General features: G+C 45.0%; 1 protein-coding gene across 1 annotated transcript; it reads left to right on the forward strand.

Annotated features, from left to right (window-relative positions):
• Positions 1-42: 42 nt before the first annotated feature.
• LOC311119168 (transcription activator BRG1-like) lies at positions 43-13,662 on the forward strand (the record flags this gene model as incomplete). The annotated part of the gene is made up of 24 exons (XM_084193910.1): positions 43-108; positions 534-664; positions 792-846; positions 1,060-1,199; positions 2,665-2,818; positions 3,019-3,182; positions 4,227-4,293; positions 4,569-4,679; positions 4,871-5,113; positions 6,057-6,170; positions 6,569-6,676; positions 8,667-8,753; positions 8,958-9,004; positions 9,103-9,269; positions 9,595-9,758; positions 10,054-10,323; positions 10,962-11,039; positions 11,238-11,456; positions 11,706-11,968; positions 12,231-12,339; positions 12,488-12,589; positions 12,995-13,127; positions 13,281-13,417; positions 13,588-13,662. The coding sequence occupies 24 exons, from the start codon at positions 43-45 to the stop codon at positions 13,621-13,623; spliced, it is 3,165 nt and encodes a 1,054-aa protein (XP_084050036.1). The 3' UTR covers positions 13,624-13,662.
• Positions 13,663-14,932: the final 1,270 nt, after the last annotated feature.

The raw sequence follows: 14,932 nt of genomic DNA on the forward strand, positions 1-14,932 counted from the left end.
TGTAGATGTGAGCGTGAGCGTGATAAACACACTGATATGTGGATGTCTTTCCTACAGAAGCTGGAGAACGCTGAGGGCCAGACTCCTGTACTGGGACCTGATGGAGAGGTGAGTGGGATAGTAAACTAACATATTGGAATGATATATAACTATGTTTAGCAGACGCTCGTATCCAGAGAGACTTACAGTCATTCTCATAACCAATCTACAGTACAGTCTGTTACCTGTTACCTGTTGTTATACATTTTACATTTACCTGATGCTCTTATCCAGAGAGACTTACAGGAGCAATTAGGGTTAAGTGCCTTGCTCAAGGGCACATCGACAGATTTTTTACCTAGTCGGCTCGGGGATTAGAACCAGCGACCTTTCGGTTACTGGCACTACGCTCTTAACCACTAAGCTACCTGCCGCTAGACATAGTATTTGTCATAGACATGGTTCAGCAGGTATCTACATTACCCCACACTATAAGCATCAGTATCCAGTGGCGTTCTGACTCGGTGTCCCCCCCCCCCCCCCCCCCCCTCCAGCCTCTAGATGAGACGTCCCAGATGAGTGACCTACCAGTGAAGGTGATCCACGTGGACAGTGGTAACATCCTGACAGGGGTGGACGCTCCTAAAGCTGGACAGCTGGACACATGGCTGGAGATGAACCCTGGGTACGAGGCTGGAGGAGGATGATGATGATGAGATGGGCCTAGAGGGGGTTTAGGGGGGTTGGGGTATCTTTTAGAGGGGGTAAAGGAATGGTTGTGGTTGTAATGCTGATATTTTCTGCTGGTCCAGGTACGAGGTGGCCCCTCGCTCTGACAGTGAAGACAGTGGATCGGAAGAGGAGGAGGTGGGTTTGGTCTTAAAAGATAGTACCCAACCATGATTCAACTGTTAATATAGCGATTACAGGATGAAAACGCTACAAAAAGTAGGAACAAAATCAACTGAATTGGTTGTGCAGTCATAAAGACTAGATTCATTCCATACTCTCTCTGTACCAACGCTATGACCAGTCTGTCTGAGTGGTGATTGACAGGTTGGCCTGTCATTGGCCTGTCAGGAGGAAGAGGAGGAGCCCCAGCCGGCGGTGCCTCCAGTAGTGGTCCTCCCAGGGTTAGTGGGGTTAGAGGAGAAGAAGAAGAAGATCCCAGACCCAGACATTGAAGAAGTATCAGAGGTGGACGTACGACACATCATAGAGTGAGTACACTACACCAGGGTCCCTATAGAGTACCAAAGGATGAGTCATAATACCCATAAAACCTAGCAGTCAAACAGGGAAATGGTTCCAATCGTTTTTCCACAATTCATTTTTCCCATCGGGGATTTTAGAAACACTTAAAATTAGGGCTGTGTTTTGTGTAAGCTTACCCTGGCATGACGTTTTGATAACCGTGTAAATCTCTCAGACAAGGTGACTTTTGTCAATATATTCCCTTGTATTTACCCCCCAAAAAATGAAACGCTAATTAGCTGCTAATGTAGCTATCATAAAGAACTACAAATGCCATGATGATCTGGACGAGACTGCTGAATCGAGGCAAAGGTAAGAATCTCTGGATTAACTATCTAATGTTAGCTAAATGTAGTAATGAATAAATTGGCTACATTTCTTTACATTGACAATTCTGTGAACTGTCTTGTGCAAGTTTTATATTGACACAATACCTATTAGCAAAGGTGTCAGCTAGAGATGATGTCCAGGAGCTTGCAGGGATTTGTAGTTTTGCATGATGTCTACTTTGATGCTAATTAGCATTTTCGAATCTCAGAGTAAATAGAGCCGAATATATTGATAAAAGTCACCATGTCCGAGAGAGATTTACATGGTTATCAAAACGTCACGCCAGGGTAAGCCTACACGAAACACAGCCCTTATTTTAAGTGTTTCTAAAATCACCTATGGGAAAAATGAATGGTGGTAAAACGATTGGAACCGTTTCCCTGTTTGACTGTTAGGTTTTATGGGTATTATGACACCTCCACTGTGGGGCTCTATTCTCTACCTTTTTCTCAATTGTGTGCTTGTGGACTCCTCCACACACATTGAGACGTGATCTGACTGAAATAGTTTGGAAGGGCCCATAAGTAAGCATTTAATTGTTAGTCTACACCTGCTGTTTTACGAAGCAAGTGACAAATTTGCATGTGATTTGAAATGTCTGGTGTATGATTCAGGGTTGGTGTCAAAAGAACCGTTGATTTTCAGTGAGGAATTGGGTGAACCTCTGACCTCTGACCTTCTCCAATGTGTTTTGATGAGGCGGCGAGAAGAAAGGACACAAGGAGATACAATTGAGATTCACCTGTTGTGCACTCCTGCCCACACATTGGATTTATTTAAATAAGCCATAAAGACAGAAATGCCTACAATTCAGGTTTGGGGTCAAAAGTGCCATTCATATTCAGTGAGGAATTGACCCTAATGCTGTTTTGCTGACTTGCTAAGCCTTATCAATGACTGAGTACATTTTCCAGCCAAGGAAAATAGTGATAGAAGAATAGCACACTTACTTTATAGGGCTAATGCCAATATGTAATAATAAATAATGATACATTGAATTTATAACACGCTTTTCATTGAAAAACAATCTCAAAGTGCTACAGTGATTGCATTAAAGCCATTCAGCCACTGATATTGTTTCTTCCCTGGTTCCGTCCGTAGGCACGCTAAACAGGATGTGGATGATGAGTATAACAGTGCAGAGGCAGCGTTCGCTCGGGGACTCCAGTCTTACTACGCTGTGGCCCATGCTGTCACTGAGAGAGTGGAGAAACAGTCCACTATACTCATCAACGGACAACTGAAACAGTACCAGGTGAAGCAGCGCTGACAAGAGGCTGACTAAGCCTGAGAAGTGACATTTCCTTTCTTAAGTCATTAGAAGAGACCCAGACCTACCTGTACAATTCTTTCTGGCTGAAATGGTCCTTTGTCTTCCTCTCTTGAACTTCCGTCCCTCTCCTTGTCTCTCTCCTCTCTCCTCTCCCTTTACTTGTCTCTCCCTCCCTCCCTCAGATTAAAGGTCTGGAGTGGCTGGTGTCTCTCTACAACAACAATCTGAACGGTATCCTGGCTGATGAGATGGGCCTGGGAAAGACCATCCAGACCATCGCTCTCATCACGTACCTGATGGAGAACAAGCGAGTCAACGGACCTTTCCTCATCATAGTTCCGTTGTCGTGAGTACTGTACCGCTCTGCCACGCACGGAGAACCATGGCTTCAATTACAATTCATCTTTAAAGGGACATTACACTCCAAAATCAATCACATGTTTTCAAGATTCCAACATTGGTGGTATGTTGAGCAACTGTAAGTTTTGTAGATTCAGCTATATGCCACAATCCAAAATGAATGGAAGACATAAGCTCCACATCATTTTCCAGATTTGCTGTGCTTATTTTTTCCATTAATTTGGGTTTGAGGTACAGTATATAGCTGGATATACACAACTGATGGTGTGGGACTTTTGAAGAGTACTGTCCCTTTAATTGTAACTGTATTCATAGTACACTTAACGTGACTGTCATACATGATATGATGGAGTACAGTACGCATGAGAGGGGTACAATGATCAGGAGAGAGGGGTGGGTAAGGTTTGGCACGGTCACATAATTAAATATAAAAAAAGTTATAATTAAAAATTAACTAGAATAGTAATATATACACTACCAGTCAAAGGTTTGGACACATGCCCGCTTGGAGTTTGGGACGATGACCCAACACACCTCCAGGCTGTGTAAGGGCTATTTGACCAAGAAGGAGAGTGATGGAGTGCTGCGTCAGATGACCTGGCCTCCACAATCCCCCGACCTCAACCCAATTGAGATGGTTTGGGATGAGTTGGATCGCAGAGTGAAGGAAAAGCAGCCAACAAGTGCTCAGCATATGTGGGAACTCCTTCAAGACTGTTGGAAAAGCATTCCAGGTGAAGCTGGTTGAGAGAATGCCAAGAGTGTGCAAAGCTGTCATCAAGGCAAAGGGTGATTTTGTTTAACACTTTTTTGGTTACTACATGATTCCAAATGTGTTATTTCATAGTTTTGATGTCTTCACTATTATTCTACTATGTAGAAAATAGTACAAATAAAGAAAAACCCTTGAAGGAGTAGGTGTGTCCAAACTTTTGACTGGTACTGTATGGATCTATCTGTATGGGTACAGTGCTATTTGTTTGCTTAGGTAAGTTTGGCCCTCTGTTTTCCTGTCTTCTCTCATTGACAGAACTCTCTCTAACTGGGTGTATGAGTTTGACAAGTGGGCTCCGTCTGTAGTGAAGGTCTCCTACAAGGTGAGTTGCTAACCTTCCGCCAACTATATGGTAACCATGGTAACACTAATTACTAGGGGTCCTGAAATACAGACGTATGGGCGGCCGTGTGTAAGCCTGTCTATAATGTATATATGTGGTCATTCAAATCAAAAGTGTATCACTTGCAGTGAGAACAACAACAAGTAGGCCTATTATGAATACAAATGTAAAGTCATGCCATTCTAGTAATTATTAATTTAATTAATTAATGTCAAGTTAAATCCAAGTGCCTGTCCTTCATGTTGTCTCTGTAGGGTTCCCCTCAGGCCAGAAGGGCCTTCATTCCCCAGCTACGCAGCGGCAAGTTCAACGTTCTCCTCACTACCTATGAGTACATCATCAAGGATAAACAGGTCCTAGCCAAGGTAACACACACAGACACACAGACAGACACACTACCTCCAGCGTGATTCTGAACAACAATCACCATGACCATTTGACTGATGACCTATATACCCTCTTTCTGTCTTCTCCTACTCCCCAACCCCCCCCCCCCCCCCCCCCCACTCTCTCTTTCTCTCTCCTCCATCACTCCCTGCTCCCTCTCCCCCCACAGATCCGGTGGAAGTACATGATCGTGGACGAGGGCCACCGGATGAAAAACCACCACTGTAAGCTAACCCAGGTCCTCAACACCCACTACCTGGCCCCCAGGAGAGTGCTCCTAACTGGGACACCGCTCCAGAACAAGCTGCCTGAGCTCTGGGCCCTGCTCAACTTTCTCCTGCCCACCATCTTTAAGAGCTGCAGTACCTTCGAACAGTGGTTCAATGCACCCTTCGCTATGACTGGAGAGAAGGTGAGTTTTTTTAGCTGGAAGAGATGGAGAAATGCTATTTATACTGAACAAAAATATAAACGCAACATGTAAAGTGTTGGTCCCATGTTTCATGAGCTGAAATAAAAGATCCCAGAAATGTTCCATACGCACAAAAAGCTTATATCTCTCAAAATCTTGTGCACAAATTTGTTTACATCCCTGTCAGTGAGAAATTCTCCTTTGCCAAGATAATCCATCCACCTGACAGGTGTTGCATATCAAGAAGCTGATTAAACAGCATGATCATTACACAGGTGCACCTTGTGCTGGTGACAATAGAAGGCCATTCTAAAATGTCACACAACACAATGCCACAGATGTCTCAAGATTGAGGGAGCGTGCAATTCGCATGCTGACTGCAGGAATGTCCACCAGAGCTGTTGCCAGAGAATTTAATGTGCATTTTTCTACCATAAGCTGCCTCCAACGTCGTTTTAGAGAATTTGGCAGTACGTCCAACCGGCCTCACGACCACAGACCATGTGTAACCACGCCAGCCCAGGACCGCCACTTCGGCTTCTTCACCTGCGGGATCATCTGAAGGGGTGCTGAGGAGTATTTCTGTCTGTAATAAAGCCTTTTTGTGGGGAAGCACTGGCTCCCCAGTAGGTGCGCCCTTGCCCAGTTATGTGAAATCCATAGATTAGGGCCTAATTTATTTATTTCAATTGACTTAATTCCTTATATGAACTGTAGCTCAGTAAAATCGTTGAAATTGTTGCATGTTGCGTTTTATATTTTAGTTCAGTTTAAATTCCATGTTGTTAAAGGGATAGTTCACCTAATTTATGATATTCCGTGGGCCACATTTAATTGGCTCATCTGTCCCGCGGGCTGCCAGTTGCCCATCACTGCTACGCACCTTGTATACATTTTTGTTTATGAAATTAAATAATATATAACTTGGTTCTCTTCTCTCCAGGTGGATCTAAATGAAGAGGAGACCATCCTGATTATCCGTCGCCTCCACAAGGTGCTCCGCCCCTTCCTGTTACGCAGGCTCAAGAAGGAAGTAGAGGCTCAGCTACCAGAAAAGGTATAGTACATCTCTCCATCTTCACATAACTTTTAAATACAAACTCATGTTCACAGACAATGCTTTCTTCAATATCTTGTCCATTTGGTGTCCTCTTACCTATGCTCTCAGGTATTTTTCAGCTGACTGTGTTTGTATAATATCTCCATTCTGTGGTATTAATTGATTGACTCTCTCTCTCTCTCTCTCTCTCTGTCTGTCTGTCTGTCTGTCTGTCTGTCTGTCTGTCTGTCTGTCTGTCTGTCTGTCTGTCTGTCTGTCTGTCTGTCTGTCTGTCTGTCTGTCTGTCTGTCTGTCTGTCTGTCTGTCTGTCTGTCTGTCTGTCTGTCTGTCTGTCTGTCTGTCTGTCTGTCTGTCTGTCTGTCTGTGTGTCTGTGTCTCTCTCTCTCTTCCTCCAGGTGGAGTATGTGATAAAGTGTGATATGTCAGCGCTCCAGAGGGTTCTGTACAGACATATGCAGGCCAAAGGAGTCCTACTGACAGACGGCTCTGAGAAGGACAAGAAGGTGAGGAGGAATAACTAAAGTTCTTTGTCCAAAAAGTGTAAAAGATGCACTTTTTTTAGCTAATATTCTTTATATATGAACATGTGTAAGTTGTCAGAAGCTTTTTGATTACATTGCAAGGTGAAACAATTATAAAATGTACAAGGGAGTATTAGTTTTGTTTCCAGACCTTTGTTTTAAAAACATCCTCACATGCCTCACTTCCATTAATTCTTAGCTTGTGGTGGCTAAAGTTAGCTAAAGTTCGAAGTTGCAGTTGAAAGAAAACAGAACAATTGATTACAGTTTCCCCAGGTCCATACAGTGGATTCAGAAAGTATTCCGGCCCCTTGACTTTTTCCACATTTTGTTACATTACAGCCTTATTCTAAAATGGATTAAATTACATTTTTCCCTCATCAATCTACACACAATACCCCATAATCACAAAGCGAAAACAGGATTTTAGAAATGTTTGCAAATTTATTAAAAAATAAAAAACAGAAATACCTTATTTACATAAGTATTCAGACCCTTTGCTATGAGACTCGAATTTGAGCTCAGGTGCATCCTGTTTCCATTAATCATCATTGAGATGTTTCTACAACTTGATTGGAGTCCACCTGTGGTAAATTCAATTGATTGGACATGATTTGGATGGGCACACACCTGTCTATATAAGGGCCCACAGTTGACAGTGCATGTCAGAGCAAAAACCAAGCCATGAGGTCGAAGGAATTGCCCATAGAACTTCGAGACAGGATTGTGTCGAGGCACATATATGGCGAATGGTACCAAAACATTTCTGCAGCATTGAAGGTCCCCAAGAACACAGTGGCCTTCATCATTCTTAAATGGAAGAAGTTTGGAACCACCAAGACTCTTCCTAGAGCTGGCCGCCCTGCCAAACTGAGCAATCGGGGAAGAAGGGCCTTGGTCAGGGAGGTGACCAAGAACCCGATGGTCACTCTGACAGAGCTCCAGAGTTCCTCTGTGGAGATGGGAGAACCTTCCAGAAGGACAACCATCTCTACAGCACTCCACCAATCAGGCCTTTACGGTAGAGTGGCCAGATGGAAGCCAGTCCTCAGTAAAAGGCACATGACAGCCCGCTTGGAGTTTGCCAAAAGGCACCTAAAGGACTCTCAGACCATGATAAACAAGATTCTCTGGTCTGATGAAACCAAGATGGAACTCTTTGGCGTGAATGCCAAGTGTCACATCTAGAGGAAACCTGGCACCATACCTACGGTGAAGCATGGTGGAGGCAGCATCATTCTGTGAGGATGTTTTTCAGTGGCAGGGACTGGGAGACTAGTCTGGATCAAGGGAAAGATGAATGGAGAAAAGTACAGAGATCCTTGATGAAAACCTGCTCCAGAGCGCTCAGGACCTCAGACTGGGGCGAAGGTTCACCTTCTAACTGGACAACGACCCTAAGCACTCAGCCAAGACAACGCAGGAGTGGCTTCGGGACAAGTCTCTGAATGTCCTTGAGTGGCCCCGACTTGAACATGATCGAACATCTCTGGAGAGACCTGGAAATAGCTGTGCAGCGACGCTCCCCATCCAACCTGACAGAGCTTGAGAGGATTTGCAGAGAAGAATGGGAGAAACTCCCCAAATAGTGTTGTGCCAAGCTTGTAGCGTCATACACAAGAAGACTCGAGGCTGTAATCGCTGTCAAAGGTGCTTCAACAAAGTACTGAGTAAAGGGTCTGAATATTTATGTAAATGTGATTGTTCAGTTTTTTATTTTTAATAAATGTGCTAACATTTCTAAAAACCTGTTTTTGCTTTGTCATTATTGGGTATTGTGTGAAGATTGATAAGGGGAAAAAACAATTTAATCCATTTCAGGAGAACGCTGTAACGTAACAAAATGGGGAAAAAGTAAATGGGTCTGAATTCTTTCCGAATGCACTGTATACTATTTTCAGGGTGAGGAACCATCTAACATAAAGTTGTAAAATCCTGAACTACTCCTTTAATATCGGTGTGTCTACTGTAGGGCAAAGGAGGCACCAAGACTCTCATGAACACCATCATGCAGCTGAGGAAGATCTGTAACCATCCCTACATGTTCCAACAGATAGAGGTACAGTGGGAATACATACACACACAGATAGAGGTACAGTGGGAATAAACAAACATGCGCGCGCAACACACACACACACACACACACACACGCACGCACACACACACACACACACACACACACAGATAGAGGTACAGTACATACAGTGGGAGTATATTTTCTATTGATGAACTAACCCCACCACAATTCTGAATTTGTTCACAGGAATCTTTCTCAGAGCATTTAGGATTTTCCGGAGGGATAGTGAGTGGGTAAGTGCATAAGTCGATTGAGAAAAAATAATTCTCACAACAACGACCAGAAATGCTTTCAATCTATTGGCTTGGTTGTGTTCTCTCTCTGCCCCTAGTCTTGATCTGTACCGAGCCTCAGGGAAGTTTGAGGTGCTGGACCGTATCCTGCCCAAGCTGAGGGCCACCAACCACAAGGTGTTGTTGTTCTGTCAGATGACCTCCCTCATGACCATCATGGAGGACTACTTCACCTACCGCAACTTCAAGCACCTGCGTCTGGACGGTACGGTGTGTGTGTGTGTCTAGGTATCAGAACTCGGTTCAAATAGTTACTTGGCGTCTTTCTAATACATGCCTGGTGCAATGGAACAAAGGGTACAAACCCCACCAATCTGGGATTCCATTAAGGCTCAATCATACACCCAAAGGATTTTAGAGTCTAGAAAATATATACTTATTGAACCCATGTCTGCTAGGCAAATGATACAAAATCTAAGTTCGGATTTCTGTCTCTCTTAGTTGCTGTGTTTTATTCATCTCCCCTCTGCTTCCTCCCTCCCCCTCTCCCCTCCTCTCTCCCTCCGCCCTCCTGCCCCCTCTCCCTCCAGGCACCACCAAAGCAGAGGACAGGGGCATGCTGTTGAAGGCGTTTAACGACCCGGCCTCCCAGTACTTCATCTTCCTGCTCAGTACCAGAGCCGGGGGGCTGGGCCTCAACCTGCAGTCAGCTGACACCGTGGTCATCTTCGACTCTGACTGGAACCCTCACCAGGTAGGGAGGAGTAACACACACACAATCTCGTAAGGGATTGACTGGAACCCACAGCAGGTACACTTGGAATGTTGGTTGTTGAAGTCATATTTTAACATTACTTGAGTGAATATTCAGTTAGAAGTACAAAATAGCCCACTAAACTTGCTATGTTAGTATTGACATGCCACCATGGGCCAGATCCTAACTGAATCATTGCTAGCCATCGGGATTTGAACTATGAATGTCTAACGATTCAGCCCAAGTTAGCCTACCATATTCTAACCATCTCTCCCTCTCCTCCCTCTCTCTCCAGGACCTGCAGGCCCAGGACCGTGCGCACCGCATTGGCCAACTGAACGAGGTCCGCGTCCTGCGTCTCTGCACCGTCAACTCCGTAGAGGAGAAGATCCTGGCCGCAGCCAAGTACAAACTCAACGTGGACCAGAAGGTCATCCAGGCTGGCATGTTTGACCAGAAGTCATCAAGCCACGAGCGCCGGGCTTTCCTGCAGGCTATCCTGGAGCACGAGGAACAGGACGAGGTCGGGGCCCCGGGGGGCGTGTGGAAGTCTGGGGGGCCTTGGGTGGGTGTGACCGATGAAAGCCCGGAACACCCACACAATCAGAATACCCACGCTGCCCACTGACACACCTACCTCTGTCTGTTGTATTGTTCTTACCGCGTTCTCTTTTTCCATCCATTGTACATCTCTCCCTCTCCCTCTCCCTCTCCCTCTCCCTCTCCCTCTCCCTCTCCCTCTCCCTCTCCCTCTCCTTCTCCTTCTCCCTCTCTCTCTCTCTCTCTCTCTCTTTCTTTCTTTCTTTCTTACTTTCAATCCCTCTTTCTTTTCACCGCTCTCTTTTTCTCACATATTTTGTCCCTTATGTTTTTGTCTTAGGTGGACAGACAATATGTAGTGGTATTTGATCTACACTTCTTTTGCATGCTAATACTGTTTTAAAGACTTTACATGTACTGTACATAACATGTTGTATATGCATGTATATTGACCCATTCCTTGGTGATGTTACGGAGCTCTTCTTTACTGAGTGGTGGAGTAGATAGCCTGGTCCCAGACCTGTTTGTTCTGTCTGACAACTCCTATTGTCATTGTCATTGGTCATATGGTCACGAACCAGGCTAGAGTGGATAGAGACCTCCTGTCCCCCTGTCCTGCTGTGTGTTGTCTGTCTGTCCATTGATGTGTGTTTGACCGCTCAGGAGGAGGACGAGGTGCCAGACGATGAGACGGTCAACCAGATGATCGCCAGGAGCGAGGAGGAGTTTGACCACTTCATGGTTAGTTAGTGTCTGTTGGTCATCATGGTAATTTCTCTGGGTCAATGTGTCGAGGGCCAGTCCAGTATCTATACACACACCTTCGTTTCCTCTCTTTCTCCTCTCCTCCTTTGTCCACCCTCTACCTCTGTCTCATCCTCTGTTTTCTCTGTCTTCTCCTCTCTCCTGTCTTTATATCCTCCCCCTCTCCCCCTCCAGCGTATGGACCTGGACAGGCGGCGTGAGGACGCTCGTAACCCCCGCCGTAAGCCCCGTCTGATGGAGGAGGACGAGCTGCCCACCTGGATCATGAAGGATGACGCGGAGGTGGAGAGACTCACCTGTGAGGAGGAGGAGGAGAAGATGTTCGGGAGGGGGTCCCGCCAGCGCAAGGAGGTGGACTACAGCGACTCACTCACCGAGAAGCAGTGGCTCAAGGTTAGAGGTCAGGGGTCAGGGGTTAAATGACACTCTGGGATTGGTGTATACGTATGGGGATTTTCTTGGATTTGATTTGTTTTCATTTGATGTTGTTTATTAAGTGACAAGGTGCTCATCATGTGTTTCCCTCTCCCTCTCCCTCTCCCTCTCCCTCTCCCTCTCCCTCTCCCTCTCCCTCTCCCTCTCCCTCCCTCCCTCTCTTTCTCTCTCTCTCTCTATCTCTCCCTCCCCTCCTTCTCTCTCCAGGCCATTGAGGAAGGTACATTAGAGGAGATCGAGGAGGAGGTGCGTCACAAGAAGACCACCCGGAAGCGAAAGCGTGACCGCGATGACCTCCCTGGCCCCTCCTCTTCCTCCTCGGGGGGCAGGCGGAGCCGGGACAAGGACGAGGACGGGAAGAGACAGAAGAAAAGGGGACGCCCCCCCGCAGAGAAACTCTCCCCCAACCCCCCCGCTCTCACCAAGAAGATGAAGAAGATAGTGGACGCTGTTATTAAATACAAGGACAGGTAAGACTGGGTCTAGTATTCTCTTTAGCTTGCTTTACAATTTGGACTTACATGTTGGTTGGAGCTAGCCTGGGTACCAGTCTGTTTGTGCCATCATGCCACTCCAAACATGTTTGGGACCAGGCTAGGTTGGAACAAGGTGCTTGCAAGACTGATTCCCATATGGGCCACAACATACTGCAAACTGAATCTCAGTGTAACTGCTGTGTAACACCAGTACTATGGGTACTAACATTAGTATCTCTGGTGATGTCTTTCACAGTAGTAATGGTCGTCAGCTAAGTGAGGTCTTCATCCAGCTGCCCTCACGCAAAGAGCTGCCAGAGTACTACGAGCTCATCCGCAAGCCTGTCGACTTCAGGAAAATCAAGGTAAATGAATACATACACATGCATACTGTACATACACCTCACACACACTCTCATTATCATCTTCCCTCGAATCTCTCTCTCTCTCTTTCTCTATCTATCTATCTCCCTCCCTCCCTCCCTCCCTCCCTCCTGTCTGTCCCTCCTGTAGGAGAGGATTCGTAGCCACAGATACCGTAGTCTAGGAGACCTGGAGAGAGATGTGATGCTACTCTTTCAGAACGCACAGACCTTCAACCTGGAGGGATCACTGGTGAGACACACACACTTTATACCGGAATGAGTACTGACACACAAGTACACAACAACACAAACAGATCGATAACCATAGATGTAACAATAGATTAAATAAGTGAATGACTTAGTGTGTTTATCGACTTTAACTCACATCGTCCAGTAACTGCATAAGAGATGTTGTTTACAGTAGTTGTAACTGCTCTTCCTATATGCACTCTTGTTACTTTATAAGAATGAATCAAGGGACCAGTCCTTTTTTTGATCAACTTTTTATTTGTATGTTTTGAAGCAGATTAAGGCTGAATAACAATAAGCAGTGGACCAAATAACAATACCATTGTTAGAACATGTCCAACTGCATCTGTGCATGAGCCAAATATAGCTACATCGGTCTATCGTCTGATTGCTGCCTTGTTCCCAGATCTACGAGGACTCCATCGTGCTCCAGTCAGTGTTCACCAGTCTGAGACAGAAGATCGAGAAGGAGGAGGACAGCGAGGGAGAGGACAGTGAGGAAGAGGAGGAGGACCTGGACGAAGGCTCCGAGTCAGAGTGTGAGTCATCACTGAAGAAAGGAAGGAAGGAAGGAAGAAAGAAGAAATATAGAGAGAAAGAAAGAATGAATGAAAGACAGAGAGTGTTGATCCTATGGTGTGTGTGTGTGTGTGTGTGTGTATGATATGAATCTGTGTGTGTCCGTCCTCCAGCCCGCTCAGTGAAAGTGAAGATCCGTCTGGGACGGAGAGAGAAGAGCAGTGACCGGGGGAAGGGTCGGAGACGTATGGGACGCACCCGAGCCAAACCTGTAGTCAGCGACGACGACACTGAAGAGGAGCAGGAAGAGGTGAGAGGAGAGGTGTGTGTGTGTGTTTTTACCTTCCATCTTCCATGTTTTGTTTTATGATCCTCAGCTAAATGTGTTGCACATATTGTGCATGACACCCAGAAATATTCCCCCTTATTTCTCTCTTTATATTTCTGCCTCTCTTTCTTCTCATGTCCCACCTCTCACAGGAGCGCTCCCCCAGTGGCACTGATGAAGAATCCTAAATGGAAACTAGCTACATACTCCATGGTCCAACATTACTTCCACTATTACCAGGTTTTGTTCAACTCCATTTCACCTTGATTTCATATCTACTTGGGAATGGGGAATTTTACTGAATATTGATGCCAACTCCCTTCCTGTTATGTACATTAACACAGCTTTCATAACAATATGTAGCAACTTCAGTACATGAAGGACTGCTTAGGTGTAGAAAATAGACTAATTCTGCCTCGTACTGGTAGTCGATCTAAACATCCTTGTTTGTGTAATATGTGTCAATTACTAAAAGTGTTATTTATTATGTCTGGTACCTCCGGTGTCTTTTGGGGGGTAAATTGCGGCCATATACAGTGCCTTCAGAAAGTATTCATACCCCTTGACTTATTCCACTTTTAGTTGTTACAGCCTGAATTCAAAATTGATTAAATAATTGTTTTCCTCAACCATCTACACACAATACCCCATAACGTCAAAGTGAAACAAATATATAGACATTTTTGCAAATGTATTAAAAATGAAATACAGAAATATCTAATTTACATAAGTATTCACACCCCTGAGAGAATACTTTGTAGAAGCATCTTTGGCAGCGATTACAGCTGTGAGTCTTTCTGGGTAAGTTTCTAAGAGCTTTCCACACCTGGATTGTGCAACGTTTGCCCATTATTCTTTTCAGAATTCTTCAAGCTCTGTCAAAATGGATATGGATCATTTTCAAGTGGATTTATTTCAAAACTGTAACTTGGCCACTCAGGAACATTCACTGTCTTCTTGGTAAGCAACTCCAGTGTAGATTTGGCTTTGTGTTTTAGGTTATTGTCCTGCTGAAAGGTGAATTAATCTCCCATTATTTGGTGGAAAGTAGACTGAACCAGGTTTTCCTCTAGGATTTTGCCTGTGCTTAGCTTCATTCCATTTCTTTTTTTATCCTGAAAAACTCCCCAGTCCTTAACGATTAAAATATGGAGAGTGGGGCTCGTTAATGTGTTGTATTGGATTTGCCCCAAACACATTGGATTGCTTTTCCACATTTTTTGCAGTATTACTTTAGTGCCTTGTTGCAAACAGGATACATGTTTTGGAATAGTGTTATTCTGTACATGCTTCCTTATTTTCACTCTGTCATTAAGGTTAGTATTGTGGAGAACTACAATGTTGTTGATCCATCCTCAGTTTTCTCCTATCACAGCCATTAAACTCTGTAACTGTTTTAAAATCACCATTGGCCTCATGGTGAAATCCCTGAGAAGTTTCCTTCCTCTCCGGCAACTGAGTTAGGAAGGACGCCTGTATCTATGTAGTGACTGGGTG

This window comes from Coregonus lavaretus (assembly GCF_964263955.1).
Source record: "Coregonus lavaretus genome assembly, contig: HAP1_SCAFFOLD_8523, whole genome shotgun sequence".
NCBI classification, from domain to species: domain Eukaryota; kingdom Metazoa; phylum Chordata; class Actinopteri; order Salmoniformes; family Salmonidae; genus Coregonus; species Coregonus lavaretus.